Source organism: Olea europaea, chromosome 1 (genome assembly GCF_002742605.1).
Source record: "Olea europaea var. sylvestris chromosome 1, O_europaea_v1, whole genome shotgun sequence".
Lineage (NCBI taxonomy): Eukaryota > Viridiplantae > Streptophyta > Magnoliopsida > Lamiales > Oleaceae > Olea > Olea europaea.
Genome location: NC_036237.1, coordinates 29748174 through 29768797, shown reverse-complemented (window position 1 = coordinate 29768797; position 20624 = coordinate 29748174). Strand labels below are relative to the sequence as shown.

Genomic DNA, 20624 nt, shown 5'->3' with positions numbered 1-20624 from the left:
ATCAAAGATGGACATTTCTGTTTTTAATAGTGTAAGTAAAAGTTATGGGAAAGATCTTTCCAATGAAAAGTAAATCACATCAGAAATTGTCGATGGCTTACCATTTACCAACATCAACATATTCCAATGGTACGTAGAATCGTTATCTTTTCGAAAGACTATACTTTGCCAGTGTTTTTTAACGAATTGTCTCTCGTCGAAAACTTTGAACATTCATACATATCCTTAATAATTTTCAACAGACTCTATTGTCAATAATTAATTTTTATTTTCTACATCAGTCTTCAAGAAATGTTAAATTCCCCTCTGCATTCTTACCAATGATTTTTAAAATTTTTAGTTTATGTTCTTCAAATTAATCAAAAAATCAAAAAACCAAAAAACAAAAAAAAAAAAAAAAATAAATCCTTACAATTGAAATGCGAAACTAAACAATGCAAGTGAAAAGAAATGGTAAAGTTATAGTTATCACACGTACATCCAAAAGGAAACTAAAAAATTAGGAATATTCAATGGATATATATAGCATCTTCAAGAAACTTTTTAAGTATAAGATGCAATCTATTTTAAAGAGGCAACCTTTATAATCATGATTCAAGAGATTTTTAAATTTAAATTTAAATTTAAATTTAGAGAGTGGGTTTGACTATTCAAATTATAATTAAATGCATTTAAAGTATTTCAATTTTCAATGTAAAAAAATAATATAATAATCTAGAGAAAAATTATTTAAGACAAAAAATAGGGAAAAAATAATAAATATTTTTTGGAAGTAGTAAAATTAATTATTAAATTAAAGAGTCTGTTGGAGTAATTCAAAATTTTCACTATCTAAATTTATAGATCTCTAAAATATAGATTATGTTCTTTTAAAATAGGAAATCTCTTGAAAATACTGTAAATATAATTAAGATCATCAATATTTACTTATAGTAACACTTATGTTCGTAACTTTTAATTTTTATATATAATTCTTATTCTTAACATTTCATTGATAAGACATCTTGTCTTCGATTGATACCTGTCGAAATATTACGTTTGTGTGCATTAAGGACAAAGTATTTTGTCATACTTTTACCTTTATTATCTTTTAATATACGTACAAATGATCTACTAATAAATTAAACGCAATATGTCACCGTTGCTAGGCTTGGTGACCCAAATTAGGGTTTGTGGTCGTGAATATGCTAATTGGACTTGGAGAATCAAAGTGGATCCAAAAAGGAAAATAAAATAAAATAATCGTCGTTTGGAAAAGTTCCATGCGACCACACGGTTTTATACCATGTGGTTGCACGGTGGCATGCAGAGAAAATTCAAGGCTGAATTTTACTCCATGTGACCACATGGAATTGAACTGTGCGGTCGCATAGTTCATTTTTGGTGTCGTCCGAGTTTTTTTGTTTTACTCATTTTTAACCTAATTTATTACCTTTTAGGACTTCTTTTAGGGTTTTACTCATGTCTATAAATATATGCCTCCTCTTTCAGTTTAGGTTAAGCCAATATTGCTAAATTGTAATTTTCTCTCTATATTGTTGTTATAATAAAGCATCGTTTACCTACTTAACTCTCTTTTGCACTTTACTTCAATCTTGTTTCATATTATTGTGATCTTGTTACATATTCATACAACGTCATTAATTTCAATTCTTGCATTGCCTTTGGGATCAACAAGTGGTACCAAAGCCCGGCTGCAGATTCTTCATGAATTGTTGGAATTTTTCAAAAATGGCTTCGTTGAAATATGATATTCCATTACTGGATTGTAATACAAGGTTTTCTCTGTGGCAAGTAAAGATGAAGGCTATTATGGCGTAATTGGATTTGAAAGATGCGTTACTGGGTTTTGAGAAGATGCCAGCTAATTGGATAACGGAGGAGAAACAACAGAGGGATCAGAAGGCTTTATCGCAGATTCATCTTCACTTATCCAATAATATTCTGCAAGACATCTTGAATGAGAAAACAACACCTACTTTGTGGTTGAAACTGGAGCAGTTATACATGACTAAAGTCTCATTAGCAAACTAGTTTTAAAGCAAAAGTTGTATTCTCATCGCATGGCGGAAGAAGGGTCACTGGAAGACCACATTGCTGTGTTCAATGAAATAGTTGCAGATTTAAAGACATTAAGGTTAAGTAAGATGAGGAAGATCTGGTTTTGATCCTGTTGTGTTCACTGGCTGTCTCTTATTCATCATTTCGGGACACCATTTTGTACAGTCATGATACTTTGACCATTAAGAATGTCTACAATGCTCCGTTCTCAAAGGAGAAGATGAAGCATTTGATTGGAGCTACATCGAAGGATGAGGACACTCTTGTATCTCATGGTAATCGACGGAGAGGAAGATTGAAAGTTAACTTTAGCAATTTGTATTACTTCTACTATAGAACGAAATGATACTTTAAGAAGGATTGTGACAAATCGCATACTAAAGGTAATTTAACTATAAATCATAAGGAAAAATCATGCAATTCAGACGAGACTAATGTTATCAAAAAAATTTCGAATAGCGATGATGTGATGTTGACCATGGTATCTGACGTGAAGTCTAAACCTGACGAGGAGTGGATTCGCAATTCAGAATGTTCGCATTATATGTGTTCCAATCGAAATTTCTTTCAAACATATGAGACTTTCAAGCAATGTAGAGTTGTGATTGGAAACATTAGTCTTGTCGTGTTGCTGGAATCGGTCAAGTCAAACTAAGGATGCATGATGGGACGATTAGAACAATTGATCAGGTTTGACATGTCCTAAACCTAAAAAGAAATCTCATCTCACTAAGTACCTGGATACAAAATGATATAAATTCTCTGGTGGAGATGGAGTCCTGAAGGTCCGAAAGGATGTCTAGGCTGTACTAGAGGGACAAACAGAAGTATCAGTTATACATTTTGTAGGAGAGCACAGAAATAGTTAAGAAACATCTGGACAAGTTCAGTACCATAATGAAAATTCAATTTGATACAGTATCTTTTGTGACGGGCTCTGGATCGATTCATAACATTACTCAGGAGAGAGTTGGTGATTCCGTTTTGCCACCAATTTTCAACGAATACACTATGTTCATGTGCCAGGTTAGACTCATGGAGCGTAGGTACAATGATGTCAGTGATGCTTTTCGGGATTGTTGAAGGCGACAGTTCTAGCAAGAGGCCTTCTGATCAGGTATTTGGTGTGGTTTCTGCTACAGTGTGTGCTTTGACCCTATTTGATCAACAGTAATTTCTCGACAAAATTTTAGGAATCGAGGAGCAGGGTTCAAGTATCACATGTGAACGCCGTGCAAAGGACGATGGTTTCTAGTGCTGGAGAGTTTTGATTAATGTGTTGAGGAGCTTGGTCTATTTCAATGCAAGCAGACTTATTTTTCCAGGTGGAGAAATTTTGGAGTTTTGTTTGTTCTATCGAAATTTGGGTCAAGGTGGAGATTATTAGATTTGATGACCCAAAATAGGGTTTGGGGTCATGAAGATGAGTATTAGACTTGGAGAATCAAAGTGGATCCAAGAAGAAGAAAAAAAAAGGTAAGAAAACACTTGTTCATAAAAATTTCATGCGATCGCATGATTTTATACCATGCGGTCTCACGGTGGCATGCAGAGAAAATTCAAGGCTGAATTTTTACTCCATCCAACCGCATGGAATTGACCTGTGTGATCGCACAATTCATTTTTGTTGCCGTCTGGGTTTTTTCGTTTTACGCATTTTTAACCTAATTTCTTACCTTTTAGAACTTCTTTTAGGGTTTTACTTGTGTCATATAAATATGTGCCTCTTTCAGTTTAGGTTAAGCCAATATTGTTGAACTGTAATTTTTTCTCCATATTGTCGTTATAATAAAACATCGTTCATCTGATTAACTCTCTTTTGTACTTTACTTTAATCTTGTTTCATATTGTTGTGATTTTGTTCCATATTTTATACAATGTTATTAATCACAATTCTTGCATCACTTTTGGGATCAACAATCGTTTCTAAGTTTCGCAATGACGTTTATAAATTTTTTAAATAAAATATATACTAAGAGAATATATTTTCTTTGTTTGTTTAAAAGAAAAAAAAATCTTATACCTCATTTTGCTTTGAGTCGAGAACCTGGCTAATTTGAAATTGGCAGAAGCAAAAATAAATAAATCAATCAATTAATAATAATAATAATAATAATAATAATAATAATAATAATAATAATAATAATAATAATAATAATAATAATAATAATAATAATATCACATCAAGTGAGAATCATTTTTTTCAATTAATAATAATAATAATAATAATAATAATAATAATAATAATAATAATAATAATAATAATAATAATAATAATAATAATAATAATATCACATCAAGTGAGAATCATTTTTTAGACGATTTTAACCTCCCTATAATTCAATTATTTCAATAATACCTCACTTTTTGTTTTTCGATATGTAATAAATACTACATAATTTTTGTCATTTATTAAATTTGTATTATTAATTATCAATTAATTAACATTCACATTAACATAAATTCAATGAATTTTCACTTGATGAATCTTGAATTACATGAATCTAAAGTTATTATAGATAAATTTATTCATATTCATGTATTCAAAAATTTTAATGGGTGTTTAAATTTGTATATAACCAATTAATTTTTATGAATCAAATGTAATATAAAGAGATTGATCATTTATAGTATTTCATTATTACAAAAAAATTGAATCTTAGAAATTGAGTTTTGAGAGGACAATTTGAGTACAATTTTCTCCTCTTAAATTTCTATACTAAATTTTATTTTCTTTAATTCGTTAGAGATTCGTCAAATCCTCCAACAAATTGGTACAAAAATATTATTTTTACATCACTTATAAAGTTTTTTTAGAATTACTTGCAATGCACATTCAACTTTAACTACTACTACTACTACTACTAGTAGTAGTAGTAGTAGTAGTAGTAATGATAATAATTTTAGAGTCTGACACATGACCCAACAGTATTTCATGGCCTTTGATGGGCCACAATTTTTCTAGGACCTAGGTAATTTGATATGGCCCAACAGTATTGCATAGCCCTTAATGGGCCACAATTTTTTAGCCTGGCACATGACCCCAACCCATTTTCATAGATGGGCTCAATTAACAAGTGGAAATTATAGGTAACCATACATTAAAAATCCAATTATCTTAAATCAGGCCCAACCTTTACTTATTCATAAATCAAATTTTTTTTTTAAATATTTTTTCAATTAGATAAATTATGCATAACTGTATCCCATAATTTTAGAGACTTAAAAATGGAAAACTGCCATGCATTCCCATACGTCCAATCTAATCCTACACCACGTCCATATTTTCTTCGTCGATTCTCGCGAATTTTCAGCACCCGACTCCAGTTTCCGACAAAAATCTCCGGTGCAGTTGTTACAACCGTCGATGTTCTATATACTTCCATTAAAGTAACACCTTTGGACTTTCCATCCATCTGTGTGTAAGCGGCTTCCAATAGATACAAAAAAATGACCCATTTGAGCAGTGCAAATCGAGCGAAGAAATCGGAAGGTGAGTCTTTGGGTAGTGCAGGTAAATCGAAGGCTAAACAAATACGCGAAGATTCCCGTTCCAAACGGCATAAACCATCACGATCAGTCCCACCAAAAAATGCGAAGAAGGTTTGTTTTTTAAGTTCAGCAGAATTTTTCGTTAGTTAGAGCATGCATCTGGACTTTGAAATGGATGGGTAAGAATTATGTTAGACGAATTTTTTGTTTGGTGACAGACCATGCTATCTATTTTTCTGGACATTGCTATTCTATTCAAAATGTATAATAATTTAAAAGGATAGTACTGTTATGTGATTATGAAGGTTGAGTCAGAAAGCCTATAAGGGGATTTGTGACCTATTAGTCATTGTTGTGGCCTGTGTGTTCATCGGCGACCAAGTATTTTTTTATTTGTGACCAAAGCTCAGGCATTGATATACATTTGGAGGGGAACTTTTGCAATTGTTTGTGTAAATCTCCTTTTCAAGTTCATATTCATGTTGTGACCTTTATAACAATGTGTGACCAATTACTTATTCTGTGTTATGACCAATGCGCAGGCTTGGAGATTCATTATACCAGAGAATAGTTGGTTTCCCGGTAAAATCACGATTACACCCATGAAGGGTGTGCTGTCTAATTTCAAAGCTAACCTTAATGAAGACCAACGGCGTATACTGCAAAACACGTGTTGATACTTCATGGAATGCGATGAAATTGCTGTACAGTCGCAGTTGATACACTATTTCCTATGGGAGGTTTGTAAGATTCTCTGTGTCGAAATTTTGTTTGGTGACTGGTCTTAGATACTTTGGTGATGTGGATATGAATCGGTTGGAGAAGACTCCCTCGCGTTTGAAAATGAGATACTTTAGTAACCTGAAGGTGGTGACACATGCGGATGTAAAGGAAAGATTTCTTTTTGCGGGTGACATTCCAGATGAGGATGTTTAAAGGCTTGGTGCGTTGTATTTCATTACTTCGTACCTGTATCCAAGAGACTATAAGAACATTGTTGAATGCTATATGTTTGTTCTAGTAGAGGATTTTAATCTGATGGACTCGTTCCCATGGGATAAATCACTCTTTGAGACACTAATTAGTTCATTGAGGGAGGGTTTGAGCAAGAGAACGACCCATTATAGACTACGAGGTCTTCTAATAGCATTTCAAGTATGGATTTACGAGACGATCCCTACCCTCCATGGATATGTAGCAACAAGGACCTCAAGAACGTATCCCCGAATAATGAATTGGACGGCAGACGATCACCCACCTGCTGCTAAACTTGATGGACATGATTGCTTCTGTAATCCTGAAGTAATTATCTTAACACCATTTACTATACGTCAATGCATTTCAAATGTGCTTATCCTTAAGTCACAAGTCGTAACACAGAACTTAAATAGTTGTGTATCTAAGTCAGATATTATACACATCAAGTTACAACATATGTTCATTGACTCACAATTAATAATATACAGGTCACAGAACACACTCATGACATGCATCACACGGTTATGACCAGACATATACCCAGTTACTGTTACAGCTCATTGCTTGGGTTTATTATTTTGTACATCGATGTAGTGTGCTGACATTACAATGTACCTTTGCTTGGAATGGCAGATGGAAATACGTGACCTGGACCCTTCAAACATGGAAATGGCAATGCCGTACATGTATGAAGTGCAATATATCAAGCCTGTTCAACTGGAACGTACACGAGGGAAAAAGAGAAAGGGAGGTATGGTAGATAGATCAAGTCATTCCGTCAGGGCAACTAGGAAGCCGAGTTACTCGAGTGAAAAAACATTTACGTCGTTGTTTATGATAACAGATGGTAGACTTGGTCACTCTGATGTGCCTCTCGACGATGGTGATGATGATTTTGTTGACACCCCACCCAGATGGCAGGGAACAACATTCAATGCCAATTCGCCTAATATGGCGGATCAACCGGCGCCAAATGATGTAAGTTGTTAAATAATGTCAGTTGTGGGTCACAGGTCACATTTTAGAACTAACGATATTTCTGTCAATTCATTACGAATCACAGGTTATTCCACCTTTTGCTGTTTTCATGAGTTGTCGTGTACACACGTCACATGTATTAGAAACATGTCACATAACAGGTCACATGTCACAGATTATGTCACATTCAGTTATTATTCCTGGTGTAACATTGTAGTTCGTTTCTATGTCACAGTTTATAGGCCATTGATCTGTCAATTCATTATGGGTCGCAGGCATCTGGACTATAGATGTTTTCACCATTGTATTGCCACTAGTAATGGATAGTCATGTCGTGCAGGAGGTTGACGAAATGCGAAAATAGTTTTTCAAACAATTAACTGAACTCCAAACTGAGAATCGTCAAATGAGTGTGGCAATCGATGCGATGAAGTCAGAGATCTCGTCGCTCAAGCATGATCAGCAAAACAAATTGAACAATATTGTCCACATGCAAGGTGAAACCCGTACAGACTTGATCGACATCAGATCGAACTTGCAGTTTATGACCGAATCCGTGACCGCCTTGATTTCTAATTCCATGGAAGAAATCCTGACCAAATTCAAAGATAAGTCTGGGCTAAACATTGTCAGAGATTATGAACCTTTGGACAAGGTAATCAACATACCATGTGATCTCATAAAATGATATATGTTCATTTGTCGTATGAACTTTAACTATGATTATACATTTTATGTTACAGGTTGGAGATGCCGAAATAACAGTTGATTCTAAAGACAAGGGTAAGATGGAAACCGACGTTGACGTTGAATTTTCATATAGCCTACAACCTCCATCATTCGATCTGGGTGTTTGTTCCATGCAACCAATACCCACAGAACCAACGAAACTGAAAAAGGTGGAAATGTATGTTGCGTCTGTCGTATATGATGTTCTGAAGGACACAGAATCTGTTGAGAAGGTGGTAAGCCCAGATAATTCTGTTAGATATGTAAACTACTGTACGTTGCATGTTTCAGCAAGTCACAGTCCATATCAAATTAATATGCAGGAGTCTCTTGTTTCTGCGCCAAGTTCTGGATTGCCCGTTAAGAGGGCTCCTAGGCTGGCTAAAGCACTTCAATCTCCGTATATTCATGAAGGAAAGTGAAACAAGCATTCTAATAATGTCATAATCTTCCAACACTACAATCAGTCTATGGACCATGCTGATATTGCTGACTTTCAGAGTTGGTTCCAGAGAGGATATAAGCTACATAACAAGTATGATTTATTTTTTGCATATCATTATAATTAATTCATGTACGAATATTCAATCAAGCTTTCTTTGCAGGAAAAATTTTAATGACCGAGATGATCGTATTCATCCACCTTTTCTTGTTGGTCAGTTTCTCGTCGGAAATAAAACATGGTGGTACGAACTAGTGTCTAGGGATGTGTCACTGAGTAGTTCGGTATGTATCCTTTTGTAAGTCTCAATTCATATGAGTAGGTCATAGATTCCATGGTCATGGTTATAGCCAATTAACTATATGTCACTGCCACGTCCCTCTTACATTCCAGCGTCTATAAAGTTCGCAATGCGATACACGTGTTTCATATGTCCCAATGCAAGTCACATTTTTGTATGAATAATAGGTCACATATAATGGTCATAGACCATTTGAGGTTGGTTACAGACAAGGCGAATGTGTCACAGTTTATTTACAGAATGCACTCCAGCATATTTTCTGGTCACATTTCACCTTGCACAATTTAGAAGATGGTGGTACGAAGTTGTGTCTAGGAATGGGTCACTGAGTTGTTCGGTATGTATCTATTTGTAAGTCTCAATTCATATGAGTATGTCATACGTTCCATGGTCATGGTCACAGCCAACTACTTATATGTCACTGTCCACATCCTTCTTACATTCAATTTATAAAGTTCGCAATGCCTTATGCATGGTTCTTATGTCCCAATCAGGTCACATTTTGGTATGCATACATGTAATGGTCACAGACCATTTGCGATTGGTCACAGATAACGGTGAATAGGTTACAATCATTTACAGAGTGCACTCAAGCATATTTTCTGGTCACAATTCACCCTGCACAATTTATATGTTAATTCAATCTCACAGCTTTCCATTTTTTTAGCATATGGATGTGTGCTTTTACTACATAAGGCAGTTAGCAAGTAATGGCAAAAATATCAAGGTCATCGCCACCACAACCGACACGTTGTTTCAAGCTAAGCTGAAGAACATGTACCACAAGTTCAAGCAAGATCCAGAGGTAATTGTCACGGATGAGAGACTCATTGACGACATCACAGGTGCACGAATTTCACTGAGCAAACCTTGGGCAGAAGTGGACCTTGTGTTCATGCCCATTCTGCCTACAAACAAAGCGCATTGGATGCTTGCAGTGCTTGATATCAAAAAGCAGATCTTACTTGTATTAAATTCGACAAGAAAAACATACAGTGACATCAAGGTCCTTAATGGAATTGATCCTTTCGTCAAAATGATCCCTCACCTCATGGACCGTATTGAAATTTGGAGAAAGGATTCGGATCCATCTGCTGACGATTCCAAAGAGTTGAAGGTGGTGCTTAATTCCTCCGTTCCGCAACAGAATAATGGGCATTTTTGTCATCGAGAATTTAAACATTCTGAAGTAATATGATTCTACACATACTGGACTGGAATTTTTTTCACTTTGCAGGCATAACTGTGGCATATATGTGATTAAATATGCCGAGTACATGCTTCATGATGATTTAGGATCGATGCCGATGAAGTTTTATGCGGCTAGAGCCCGTCTGAATGTTGCATCATTGTTATTCAAGCACCGTGAAATCAGTACAGAGAGGAAGACGTTGCTGCCAACCGGTGGAGATAGTATAGTTATTGAGTGACATTAGAGGTATAGTTTGAAAATGCAGTAGAATGGAATGTGAAGTGTGGTTATGGATAATTTTTTTGTTTACTTTGAACAAGGGTGTTGTGTTCTGAGGATACTCTTTTGTATTTGAATTAAGCAACAGTATTTAAGCAATAGTTTGAGTTTTGGATTTCATGTGTCTTGAAATTATGTTTTGAATGTATTACTCGGCTTGAGATATTGCGTCACATAAAAAGTCACCTAACATGTCACGATCAGTATAATATTCTTTGTGCACAACCATAGTTCACTGCAAAGGTCACAGGCAACTGTAAACAGGTCACAGAAGAAGTCACCGACCAAGTCACAGTTTGATGTACGTTGTTCATATCACTGACAACTGGAAACAAGTCATAGCAGATGAACACATGTTCCAAATCCTTATGCACAGTCCTTGCCAATGGGTCACAGTACGGGTCACATTTCACATAAAAGGTCACCTAACATGTCACAATAAGTATAATATTCTTCGTGCACAATCATAGTTCGCTGCAAAGGTCACAGGCAACTGAAAACAGGTCACAGTAGAGATCACATCTTCCAATTCCTTATGCACAATCTCTTACCAATGGGTTCCAGTACGGGTCACATGTCAAATAAGAAGTCACCAAAAATGTCACAATAAGTATAATATTCATCTTGCACAACCACAGTTCGTAGCGAAGGTCACAGGTCAATGTTCAAGGTTCACATAACATCTAACAGACCATTTTTTACCAGTGACACCCCAAACTCGTTTATTATGAAGTGAATGTAACAACCCCCCCCCTCGGTGAAAGTTCGCACTGTAATGGTCACAACACACGTTACAGATTCTTTTAGGGTATACCCAATCCCCACCAGTCATGTTTGCTTGTATTTAAAAACGTGTTCATGTGGAAAGAACATTACAAGTACAATAGTAAAACATCCTTATTATAAAGGTTTGAACTTGAAAATGTTGTTATTAAATAAATATTTGTGTCCTCTAACAAATTGTGTCTGATATTACGTTCAAACAATGAATGAAAAAGTAAACCAACTGTCTTAACGGAACCAAACTGTTGCAAGTTCCGTGATATGTATCATCAGTTGACTTCCTTATCTTTTCTTTGTTTTTTCGATTGAATCTGACTTAATGGAACCAAACTGCTACAAGTTCTGCAATTGTGACCACTTTCACTGCAACGACCGCATTTGACAGGCATGTTATCTTCAACTGCAGATCTAAACCTCTTCTCAGTAGGCCTTCCGCAACTTCGCTTTTGATTAGGTGGTAACACGACTATGTTCTCAAAGTCTTTGGACACTATCCATTCATTTGGATTTCCTACAGGGAAAAAAGTTTCGTTGTAAGTACTCTTGTATGCTTCTCTCGTGTAACAATATGAACAAAACTCATATGGATCCATCTTCACACTTGCAATCACAGCCAGAGCGTGTGGACATGGTAGTTGATCAACTTGATGCATCCTACACGTGCATGTACGTCCTTCTATATCAACAAAAAAAGTTAAATTTTCACAGCTGGCTGAGAACATTGCCTGATTAATATGCACAACCTACAACCAAAAAATAATATAACAAATGTCACTAAGAAGTTAGCCACAACGAACAAGTTACAGGTCACAGATAACATTTCAGGCACAAATGTTGACATTACCCTCAAGTTTCTCATATCCGTGCTCATTTCCCCCATTTGTTTCTCATACTTGCTTGACAAGGTTGTGAAAATGACTTGCATGGATTCCCGATGTCTACAAAACCACGACTGTATGGTTTGTCGCAATGACTCCAACAAAGTTACAATGGGATAGTTCTTGGCAGATTTTGTGACGGCATTAACCGACTCTACTATATTCGATGTCATTGTAGAATATCGATTCGTTGGCATGTGGAATCGTGACCATTTAGCGGGTTCAACACCGTCCTACAAACATAAATATGATTATCTGTTAATCATAAATTTTCACAATACTGTAATAAATGTATGCGTAAGAATATAACATGGTGGTATATGTAATATATTACCATGTAACCCCTTATCTTTCCATTAATCGCGTCGAGCTGTTGCATGTTATATTCGTATTCTGACAACGTATAGGCATGAACAGCTGAATTCAATGTTTGCGGTATATTTTTACCCGATTTTCCATAACGTGACTTTAGATTTTAAAGTAGATGATACGAACAAATTCCATGACATGTTCCTGGATGCACCTTCTCAATAGCATTTTTTATGCTATTATGGCGATCCGATACGAAGCACAACCCTTCTCTATAGCCGTACGCCTTCCTCAAATTTTTGAAGAACCATGTCCACGAGGCATCATTCTCACTATCCCCAATCCCGAAAGCAAATATGTATATGCTATTATTTGCATCCTGTGTACATGCAGTAAATAACGTCCCACCATAGTGTCCATTTAAGTACGTGCCATCAACCACAACAGCTGACCTACAATGTCCCCAACCTCGAATTGATGCGCCTAGCGCCATGAAGCAATATTTGAACCTTCTGTGACCATCAAGCTCCAGATCTGTGACCATTCCAGGATTTATATGTTGCAACATGGCAAAGAATCTTGGTATATTATTAAAAGAATCTGCTGGATCACCCCTAATCAGTTTCAAAGTTTCCTCCCAAGACCTCCACGCTTTCACATAATTCAACGACAGTCCATACGTATGCAACACGTCATTACGTATATCATTTGGGATATACAGAGTGCGTGACGATGTGTACTTATATTTTATGCAGTGCAACACGAGTGCTTTTGTTGCTTGCCTATGAGAACCAAGTACAATGTTAGAAGCACATCTGTGACCTTCTACAATATGCCTAATTTTAAACAAGTCCATTCTAGCCATCCTAGATGCTCTACAGATCCAATCACACTCGTCATGTGAACACTTGACAAGATAGTCCCTCTTATCTGACCGAACAACCACATATTCAAACATGTTTTGGATAGCATAAAGGGACAAGCTCAGCTTCATGATCTCTTTGTTACGAAAACCGTCCCCATCTCTACATCCCTAGCGTTGGAGACCGATACAACCATGACCTCATGCTCATAGTTATCACACAACGGTTCTATTATCGGCCCGCATATATCTGATGACATATCCATCAATGAAAATTTCGGTCCACTGGGTTCCACACCAAATGGTAACATTGCATTGTTATGTTGGCTATCTTCTTCCGTGACCTCAATGATGATTGGATATTTGGATGGGTCACGTTCCATATCTTTCAACGCCATGTATGACAACACATTATTGTCATTCTTGATCACAATTGGAGGCAGTTCACTATTCAAAACATACTTCATTGTAACTGCTACTTCAGTGGGATCCAATCCAATCTCAGCATAACTGTATCCACCAGTTGCATGTACCCGCAATTACGATCGATTAAGACCAACAAAGGCTCTGAGCCATTCAATAGGCAAACATGTATGTATCCCATTTCTACAACATCAACTAGAATAATGTCAATTACAAAACAAGGTGTAGGTCACAACTAATGAATAACACAGATTATGACACGGGGTCACATTTTGTGTGTATCATCAAATTCGTCGCAGTTTCATTGCAAATTGGAACAGGTCACGGCATCATGTCACATATGAGTCAAAGTTTCAAATGGAGCACAATACTATTATTACAGCAAATATGTAAAAGTTTCAAATGAAAATGAAGATCAGGTCAGAGCATCAAGTCACAGATATTGAAAAGGAGTCACAATATGTAGATGAGAGGAAATGCGTCACCAATTATAATGCAATTAAGATCACAGTCATAATTCACATATAACAGGGATTCCATCGCAATGGTTATCAGGCAGCAAGCGGATTGTGAGATTAATTGATTTTCAATAACGTACCCGATGAAAATAGAAACCCCTGAATACGACGACGACTGCTGAATTGGATGCTGTTCAGACGAATCCGTTGACTAATTTGCTGTTAAGCGATCGTCTTTCCCCAACTGTGACCCGGATTATGCAATCGACGTCAATCGAAGGAATTTCGTCGACAAAAAAAAAAAAAGCAAATTCAGTTTTTTTGTCGTCAGATTGGAGATGAAACATTTTATTTCAGGAAAGTGAATCTGTTATGATACAGACTGGCGTTGATGGAGATATGTGTGTTGATGGAAATACGCTCCTAGTTTTTAGGAAAGAGATTTTGACATACAGTTGTTTATGAAATCTGATTTCAGAAACTGTAAACATGTTACCTTATTTTTGAATTGGGCCAAATTTACTATCGGTAATACGAATTTTTCCCAATTAACAATCATGTAGCTTTTATAAGTTTTAACTACGAACTAAGCCCATGTTTGAGGCCCATTTTTTTGAAAGAAAAATACATTATTAAGCAGTGATTTGATATCATTTCAACCATATATTTTTTAATAAAATAATATTACACGCAAATTCAAAATTTTTGCTACCACACATTTTCCATCAAAATACTATTCAAAAATGCATTTTTGTGAAAAGAATGGGATCTAACAAGGGCTAAGTGCCTGATTTTGATTATAAGCAGTTTTCTTTAGTACTTTAAAATGAATAATCTTGTTAGATGTTCACATTCCTATTTATCAAGAAAGTAAATATAGATTGTGTTATATACACATGGACTTATAATTTTTTTCTTACTTTTAATCATATATTTTCAAAAAATCACTTTTTACAAATTATATTCTTAAAAAATTTCCATCAAACGAACATTAAGCCTCCACTTGGTGGGGATTAAAATCAGATTAAAATTTAATAAAATATGTGGCTAAAAAGTTGTTAATCTCATAAAATGTGCAGTTAAAATTAATTATTAATTTTGACTTAAATTAAAATTTGAATATGAATTTTCACCTAACATGAACAATATTATTTTCAGGAAATAAGGGAATCTAGGAAGAGTAAAAAAGTATATAAAAGTATTTCATTTATATTTTTAGAAAGGTGTGCAAAAAAAGCATCAAAGGTACATGCACAGAGTAGTTACTTCGTCAACTAGCGAAGTCTTTAATGGAGATGCCACTGCATTGAGAATCCAAAAATTTTGAACTATGGTATGTGTAAAAAAGCACAAAGGAAAAGCAAGAGAAAGTATTACTTACTTTCAAAGCTTTTAATCCTATAAAGCAATTCGATTAATAGTGTTATTTGTCGCATAGGATTTCACTAGAACAAGAAGAGACTAATGTGATTCTATATGTACGTGTCTATCTATAGTGTTCTCGTAATTGAGAGGGAAAAACATATTCTCTCTATTCCCATAAAGATAGATTTGTTGTTCTTTTTTGTTTGTCTCAAATTATCAATCACTTTTTTAGAAGAGAGTGATTGATTTTCTGATTTTTAACACACATATTTCATGTACCTTATAATTAACAAAATGATCTACTGCTATTTAAAAGTAAATTTGTCTCTATAGACGGAGGGAGTAAAAATGTATCATATGGAATGGTGAATTAGTAGGAAAAGAAAATAATCATGTTATATGTACAATTTTATTTGACAATCTTGGTTGACAGACACTTGTCAACATCACATCCCTCCATTCCAAAAATAGTTTTTAAAATCAATGGTTCGAATTTTGACGACATCAAGATTGTCAACAAAAATTATACAAATAGTTTAATGCAGAAGAAAAGAATCATGATACATGTACGATTCTATTTGACAATCTTGATTGATAGCTTACCCTAATTTCTTGCGTGTCTTTGAAATTTACCTAGACCACTGTCTTGACACTGGCAGTGGAATCCACACAATGTATTTATATCATTCAATACTTCCTCCAACCCCAACCTCAACCCCCAACAAACTCAACACACGTATATAAGTGACTCTTGCCCCCTTCCCACCCACCCCACCTTATCTATCATAATCATCAAGGCTAATCTTCACTGAACCATGGAGCACAAGTTTCAGTTTTTGGCACTTATTTTCCTCCTAGCAACTTCACATTCATCTGCCCAAATTCTGGCAGTCGAGCAAGGTAATGAACCTAAGGATGTTTGGTCGTACTTCTTAACTAAAAAGTCAGCATTTAAGCACGGCTACTAGTGTTAGTTCTTCTTCATAATCTTTTCTTTAAGGAATCAATGCATAAACTGGCATTTTTTGTGCAGGTGAAGCAGATTCCCAGCTGAACAATGTTGTCCGTAGCAGTACATCTCATGTAAGCAAGGAAAATACAGATTCTTTTCATGTAATTTCTTAGTCTTTTTATCTTGAATCATTTCTTAACATGATTGAAGAGCAGTGCAATTTTTCTGTTCTTAAATATTGTTCGGAATTATGTATTCCGACTTGGGAGTCTAATTCTGATTTACAATGCATTGCAGAAACTGATGGGGCTGGAAGAATATGGAAATGAAGATGAAGATGAAGATGAAGAGTGCTTAAAGAGAAGGATTACTGCGGAGGCCCACTTAGACTACATCTACACTCAGCACCGTAAACCATAATGGCATGTTTGGTGTAGTTGGATCTGATAATAAATGTTAAAATTTTGTATATTGTATGGTTCTGTGTTGAACATTCGAGAAGTGACAATTTGGGAGTTTTTACCCAGTAGTTAAGAGTGAAAAACTTCAAAAGTGTGCTTACTTAAGAATTTTCTAAGAAAAAGTAGGATGTTTCTCTCTACTTTTGAAAAAATTCCCTTGGCATTCTAGAATAGCTTCCACAATTCTTCTTGGAACAATTCGTGGATATCATTTATGACATGTTCGATAGACTGAATTATACAGTAATAAATGAAAAGTAAATTTAAACAGACTTGAATTATACAGTAGTAGATGAAAAGTAAATTAAAATTACCAGTTCTTCTTGTCTGGGTAGAATTGTGTAGTAAATTCCCCTTTCAAAATCAAGAGTTCGAGTAGTTATGAACCCACATTCAAAAAAAAAAAAAAAAGACGATAAATTAAAATTCTAACTATTATCGTATAAAGTGTTGTTTAGGGCTGTGGTATGGTGCAACAAATACATCTTTAGCTTATAATTTATGCAACTTGAACTCACTTTTTAAATTAAAGACCATATCCACAATGTCAAATACTCAACGAAATAGAGACTATGCTAATTACGAAAAAAATAAAGGAAATTGGGCGTTTATGTTTTTCACTATCCAATAGCATAATGTTATTTATTTAGACTGTTGATAGTCCAGAGTCTAGGTTTAATTTAAATGACATTAAATAATTGAACTTCTTAAATGTAAGGATATACGTCTCATTTAAGATGTTTAATAACTTAATTGACATATAAATTGCTAATCATCAACACTTCAGCAATCTAGATAAATAGTATTACTCATCTAATATTAGTATCCTACGTGTCTTGGGGGCATCGAGTTCAAGAAAAAAAATGAAAATGGAACAAATAGTAGCAGTTACAAAGAAAAAAGAAAGATATGAACATAGAATTTACGGTGATTTGGCCTTAAATAGAATTTGGATATGACCTTGAATAGACCTACATCTATAGGAGTATAGCAAATTTTATTTGTTAAACGGACGATTCCATTTTTTGACTCTTCTATTTTCCTCTCCCTCTCGTAACTCTTAATTATGAGATACTTAAACTATTAATTATGAAATTTTCCCTATAAACAATGATAAATGGACAAAGACTGAGAACACACCTCGGCCCAGCATATGATTACTCTCCAATTTTGACACAAAGGACACTCAAACAAAAACCAACCCCAACCTCAACCCCCAACAAACTCAACACACGTATATAAGTGACTCTTGCCCCCTTCCCACCCACCCCACCTTATCTATCATAATCATCAAGGCTAATCTTCACTGAACCATGGAGCACAAGTTTCAGTTTTTGGCACTTATTTTCCTCCTAGCAACTTCACATTCATCTGCCCAAATTCTGGCAGTCGAGCAAGGTAATGAACCTAAGGATGTTTGGTCGTACTTCTTAACTAAAAAGTCAGCATTTAAGCACGGCTCCTAGTGTTAGTTCTTCTTCATAATCTTTTCTTTAAGGAATCAATACATAAACTGGCATTTTTTGTGCAGGTGAAGCAGATTCCCAGCTGAACAATGTTGTCCGTAGCAGTACATCTCATGTAAGCAAGGAAAATACAGATTCTTTTCATGTAATTTCTTAGTCTTTTTATCTTGAATCATTTCTTAACATGATTGAAGAGCAGTGCAATTTTTCTGTTCTTAAATATTGTTCGGAATTATGTATTCCGACTTGGGAGTCTAATTCTGATTTACAATGCATTGCAGAAACTGATGGGGCTGGAAGAATATGGAAATGAAGATGAAGATGAAGATGAAGAGTGCTTAAAGAGAAGGATTACTGCGGAGGCCCACTTAGACTACATCTACACTCAGCACCGTAAACCATAATGGCATGTTTGGTGTAGTTGGATCTGATAATAAATGTTAAAATTTTGTATATTGTATGGTTCTGTGTTGAACATTCGAGAAGTGACAATTTGGGAGTTTTTACCCAGTAGTTAAGAGTGAAAAACTTCAAAAGTGTGCTTACTTAAGAATTTTCTAAGAAAAAGTAGGATGTTTCTCTCTACTTTTGAAAAAATTCCCTTGGCATTCTAGAATAGCTTCCACAATTCTTCTTGGAACAATTCGTGGATATCATTTATGACATGTTCGATAGACTGAATTATACAGTAATAAATGAAAAGTAAATTTAAACAGACTTGAATTATACAGTAGTAGATGAAAAGTAAATTAAATATATATATATATATATATATATAAATATGTCTATATATATAACACAAAATGCAAGGAAAATTTCCAGTACTCCCAGAATATGGGAGTATGGAGTATTCCGCACTCTCAATCATTTTTTAACTGATGTGTATTAAATAATTGAGACTCACTATTTTATTAAGATCTTGATATATAAATATTATTTAAATAGTAATACAAAGTGATTTTGTCTACAAAGGAGACATTTCTTTTGGAGTGACAGACATTAAAAAAAAAAAAAAAAAGACGATAAATTAAAATTCTAACTATTATCGTATAAAGTGTTGTTTAGGGCTGTGGTATGGTGCAACAAATACATCTTTAGCTTATAATTTATGCAACTTGAACTCACTTTTTAAATTAAAGACCATATCCACAATGTCAAATACTCAACGAAATAGAGACTATGCTAATTACGAAAAAAATAAAGGAAATTGGGCGTTTATGTTTTTCACTATCCAATAGCATAATGTTATTTATTTAGACTGTTGATAGTCCAGAGTCTAGGTTTAATTTAAATGACATTAAATAATTGAACTTCTTAAATGTAAGGATATACGTCTCATTTAAGATGTTTAATAACTTAATTGACATATAAATTGCTAATCATCAACACTTCAGCAATCTAGATAAATAGTATTACTCATCTAATATTAGTATCCTACGTGTCTTGGGGGCATCGAGTTCAAGAAAAAAAATGAAAATGGAACAAATAGTAGCAGTTACAAAGAAAAAAGAAAGATATGAACATAGAATTTACGGTGATTTGGCCTTAAATAGAATTTGGATATGACCTTGAATAGACCTACATCTATAGGAGTATAGCAAATTTTATTTGTTAAACGGACGATTCCATTTTTTGACTCTTCTATTTTCCTCTCCCTCTCGTAACTCTTAATTATGAGATACTTAAACTATTAATTATGAAATTTTCCCTATAAACAATGATAAATGGACAAAGACTGAGAACACACCTCGGCCCAGCATATGATTACTCTCCAATTTTGACACAAAGGACACTCAAACAAAAAGCCCGATTAATAGCCCAGAGAATCATCTCAATAATAGAAGACCTCTTCAAAATTCAATATATTTCAGTTTACACCACTAATCTTACAACACGAGAATGACGCATTTGAATTCAAGACAGTATCGATGAAAACACAATCCCATGTTCTCGCTTGTTGAGCATGTTGTTCACAGTAAAACTCTAATTTTCGGGATCATGATCATGTCAATGGAAAGTTAATTTCAGGCGAAATGAGATGAAATACTAGAATGCTTTGTCTTTAGCATATTACAACCATTCACCAAGTATTTTGAAAAAAGTAAACTAGAAATGTTATAAAGGTGAATTGGCCATGCTCCTACCAGTTGGATCACAACATCTAGAGAAGTGGACCATGTCGAGTCTGGCTCTCTAGGCCAACAGTGAGTTATTT

The 20624-nt window shown here is 34.7% G+C and overlaps 2 protein-coding genes across 2 annotated transcripts; one reads left to right on the top strand and one right to left on the bottom strand.

Moving 5' to 3' along the window:
- Positions 1 to 10652: 10652 nt before the first annotated feature.
- On the bottom strand, positions 10653 to 13416 carry LOC111407136. The gene is made up of 6 exons (XM_023036459.1): positions 12637 to 13416; positions 12448 to 12579; positions 12080 to 12346; positions 11552 to 11978; positions 11155 to 11222; positions 10653 to 10877 (listed from the first exon to the last, which is right to left on the bottom strand). The coding sequence occupies exons 1-6, from the start codon at positions 13414 to 13416 to the stop codon at positions 10653 to 10655; spliced, it is 1899 nt and encodes a 632-aa protein (XP_022892227.1).
- A 2853-nt stretch (positions 13417 to 16269) lies between these two features.
- Positions 16270 to 19043, top strand: LOC111407128. The gene is made up of 6 exons (XM_023036447.1): positions 16270 to 16430; positions 16564 to 16643; positions 16780 to 16899; positions 18254 to 18341; positions 18475 to 18554; positions 18691 to 19043. Exons 1-6 carry the CDS (start codon positions 16346 to 16348, stop codon positions 18811 to 18813), a joined length of 576 nt encoding a protein of 191 aa, XP_022892215.1. The 5' UTR covers positions 16270 to 16345; the 3' UTR covers positions 18814 to 19043.
- Positions 19044 to 20624: the final 1581 nt, after the last annotated feature.

Excerpts from the sequence above, each read along its gene's own strand:
- LOC111407136 (XM_023036459.1), bottom strand. The coding sequence starts at position 13,416 with ATGAAGCTGAGCTTGTCCCTTTATGCTATCCAAAACATGTTTGAATAT. Across the intron at positions 11,979-12,079 it reads CGGATATGAGAAACTTGAGG|GTTGTGCATATTAATCAGGC; the intron begins GTAATGTCAACA and ends TTTTGGTTGTAG. Across the intron at positions 11,223-11,551 it reads TAGCAGTTTGGTTCCATTAA|TGCGAACTTTCACCGAGGGG; the intron begins GTCAGATTCAAT and ends TGACCATTACAG.
- LOC111407128 (XM_023036447.1), top strand. The coding sequence starts at position 16,346 with ATGGAGCACAAGTTTCAGTTTTTGGCACTTATTTTCCTCCTAGCAACT. Across the intron at positions 16,900-18,253 it reads ACACTCAGCACCGTAAACCA|ACCATGGAGCACAAGTTTCA; the intron begins TAATGGCATGTT and ends AATCTTCACTGA. Across the intron at positions 18,342-18,474 it reads AATTCTGGCAGTCGAGCAAG|GTGAAGCAGATTCCCAGCTG; the intron begins GTAATGAACCTA and ends TTTTTTGTGCAG.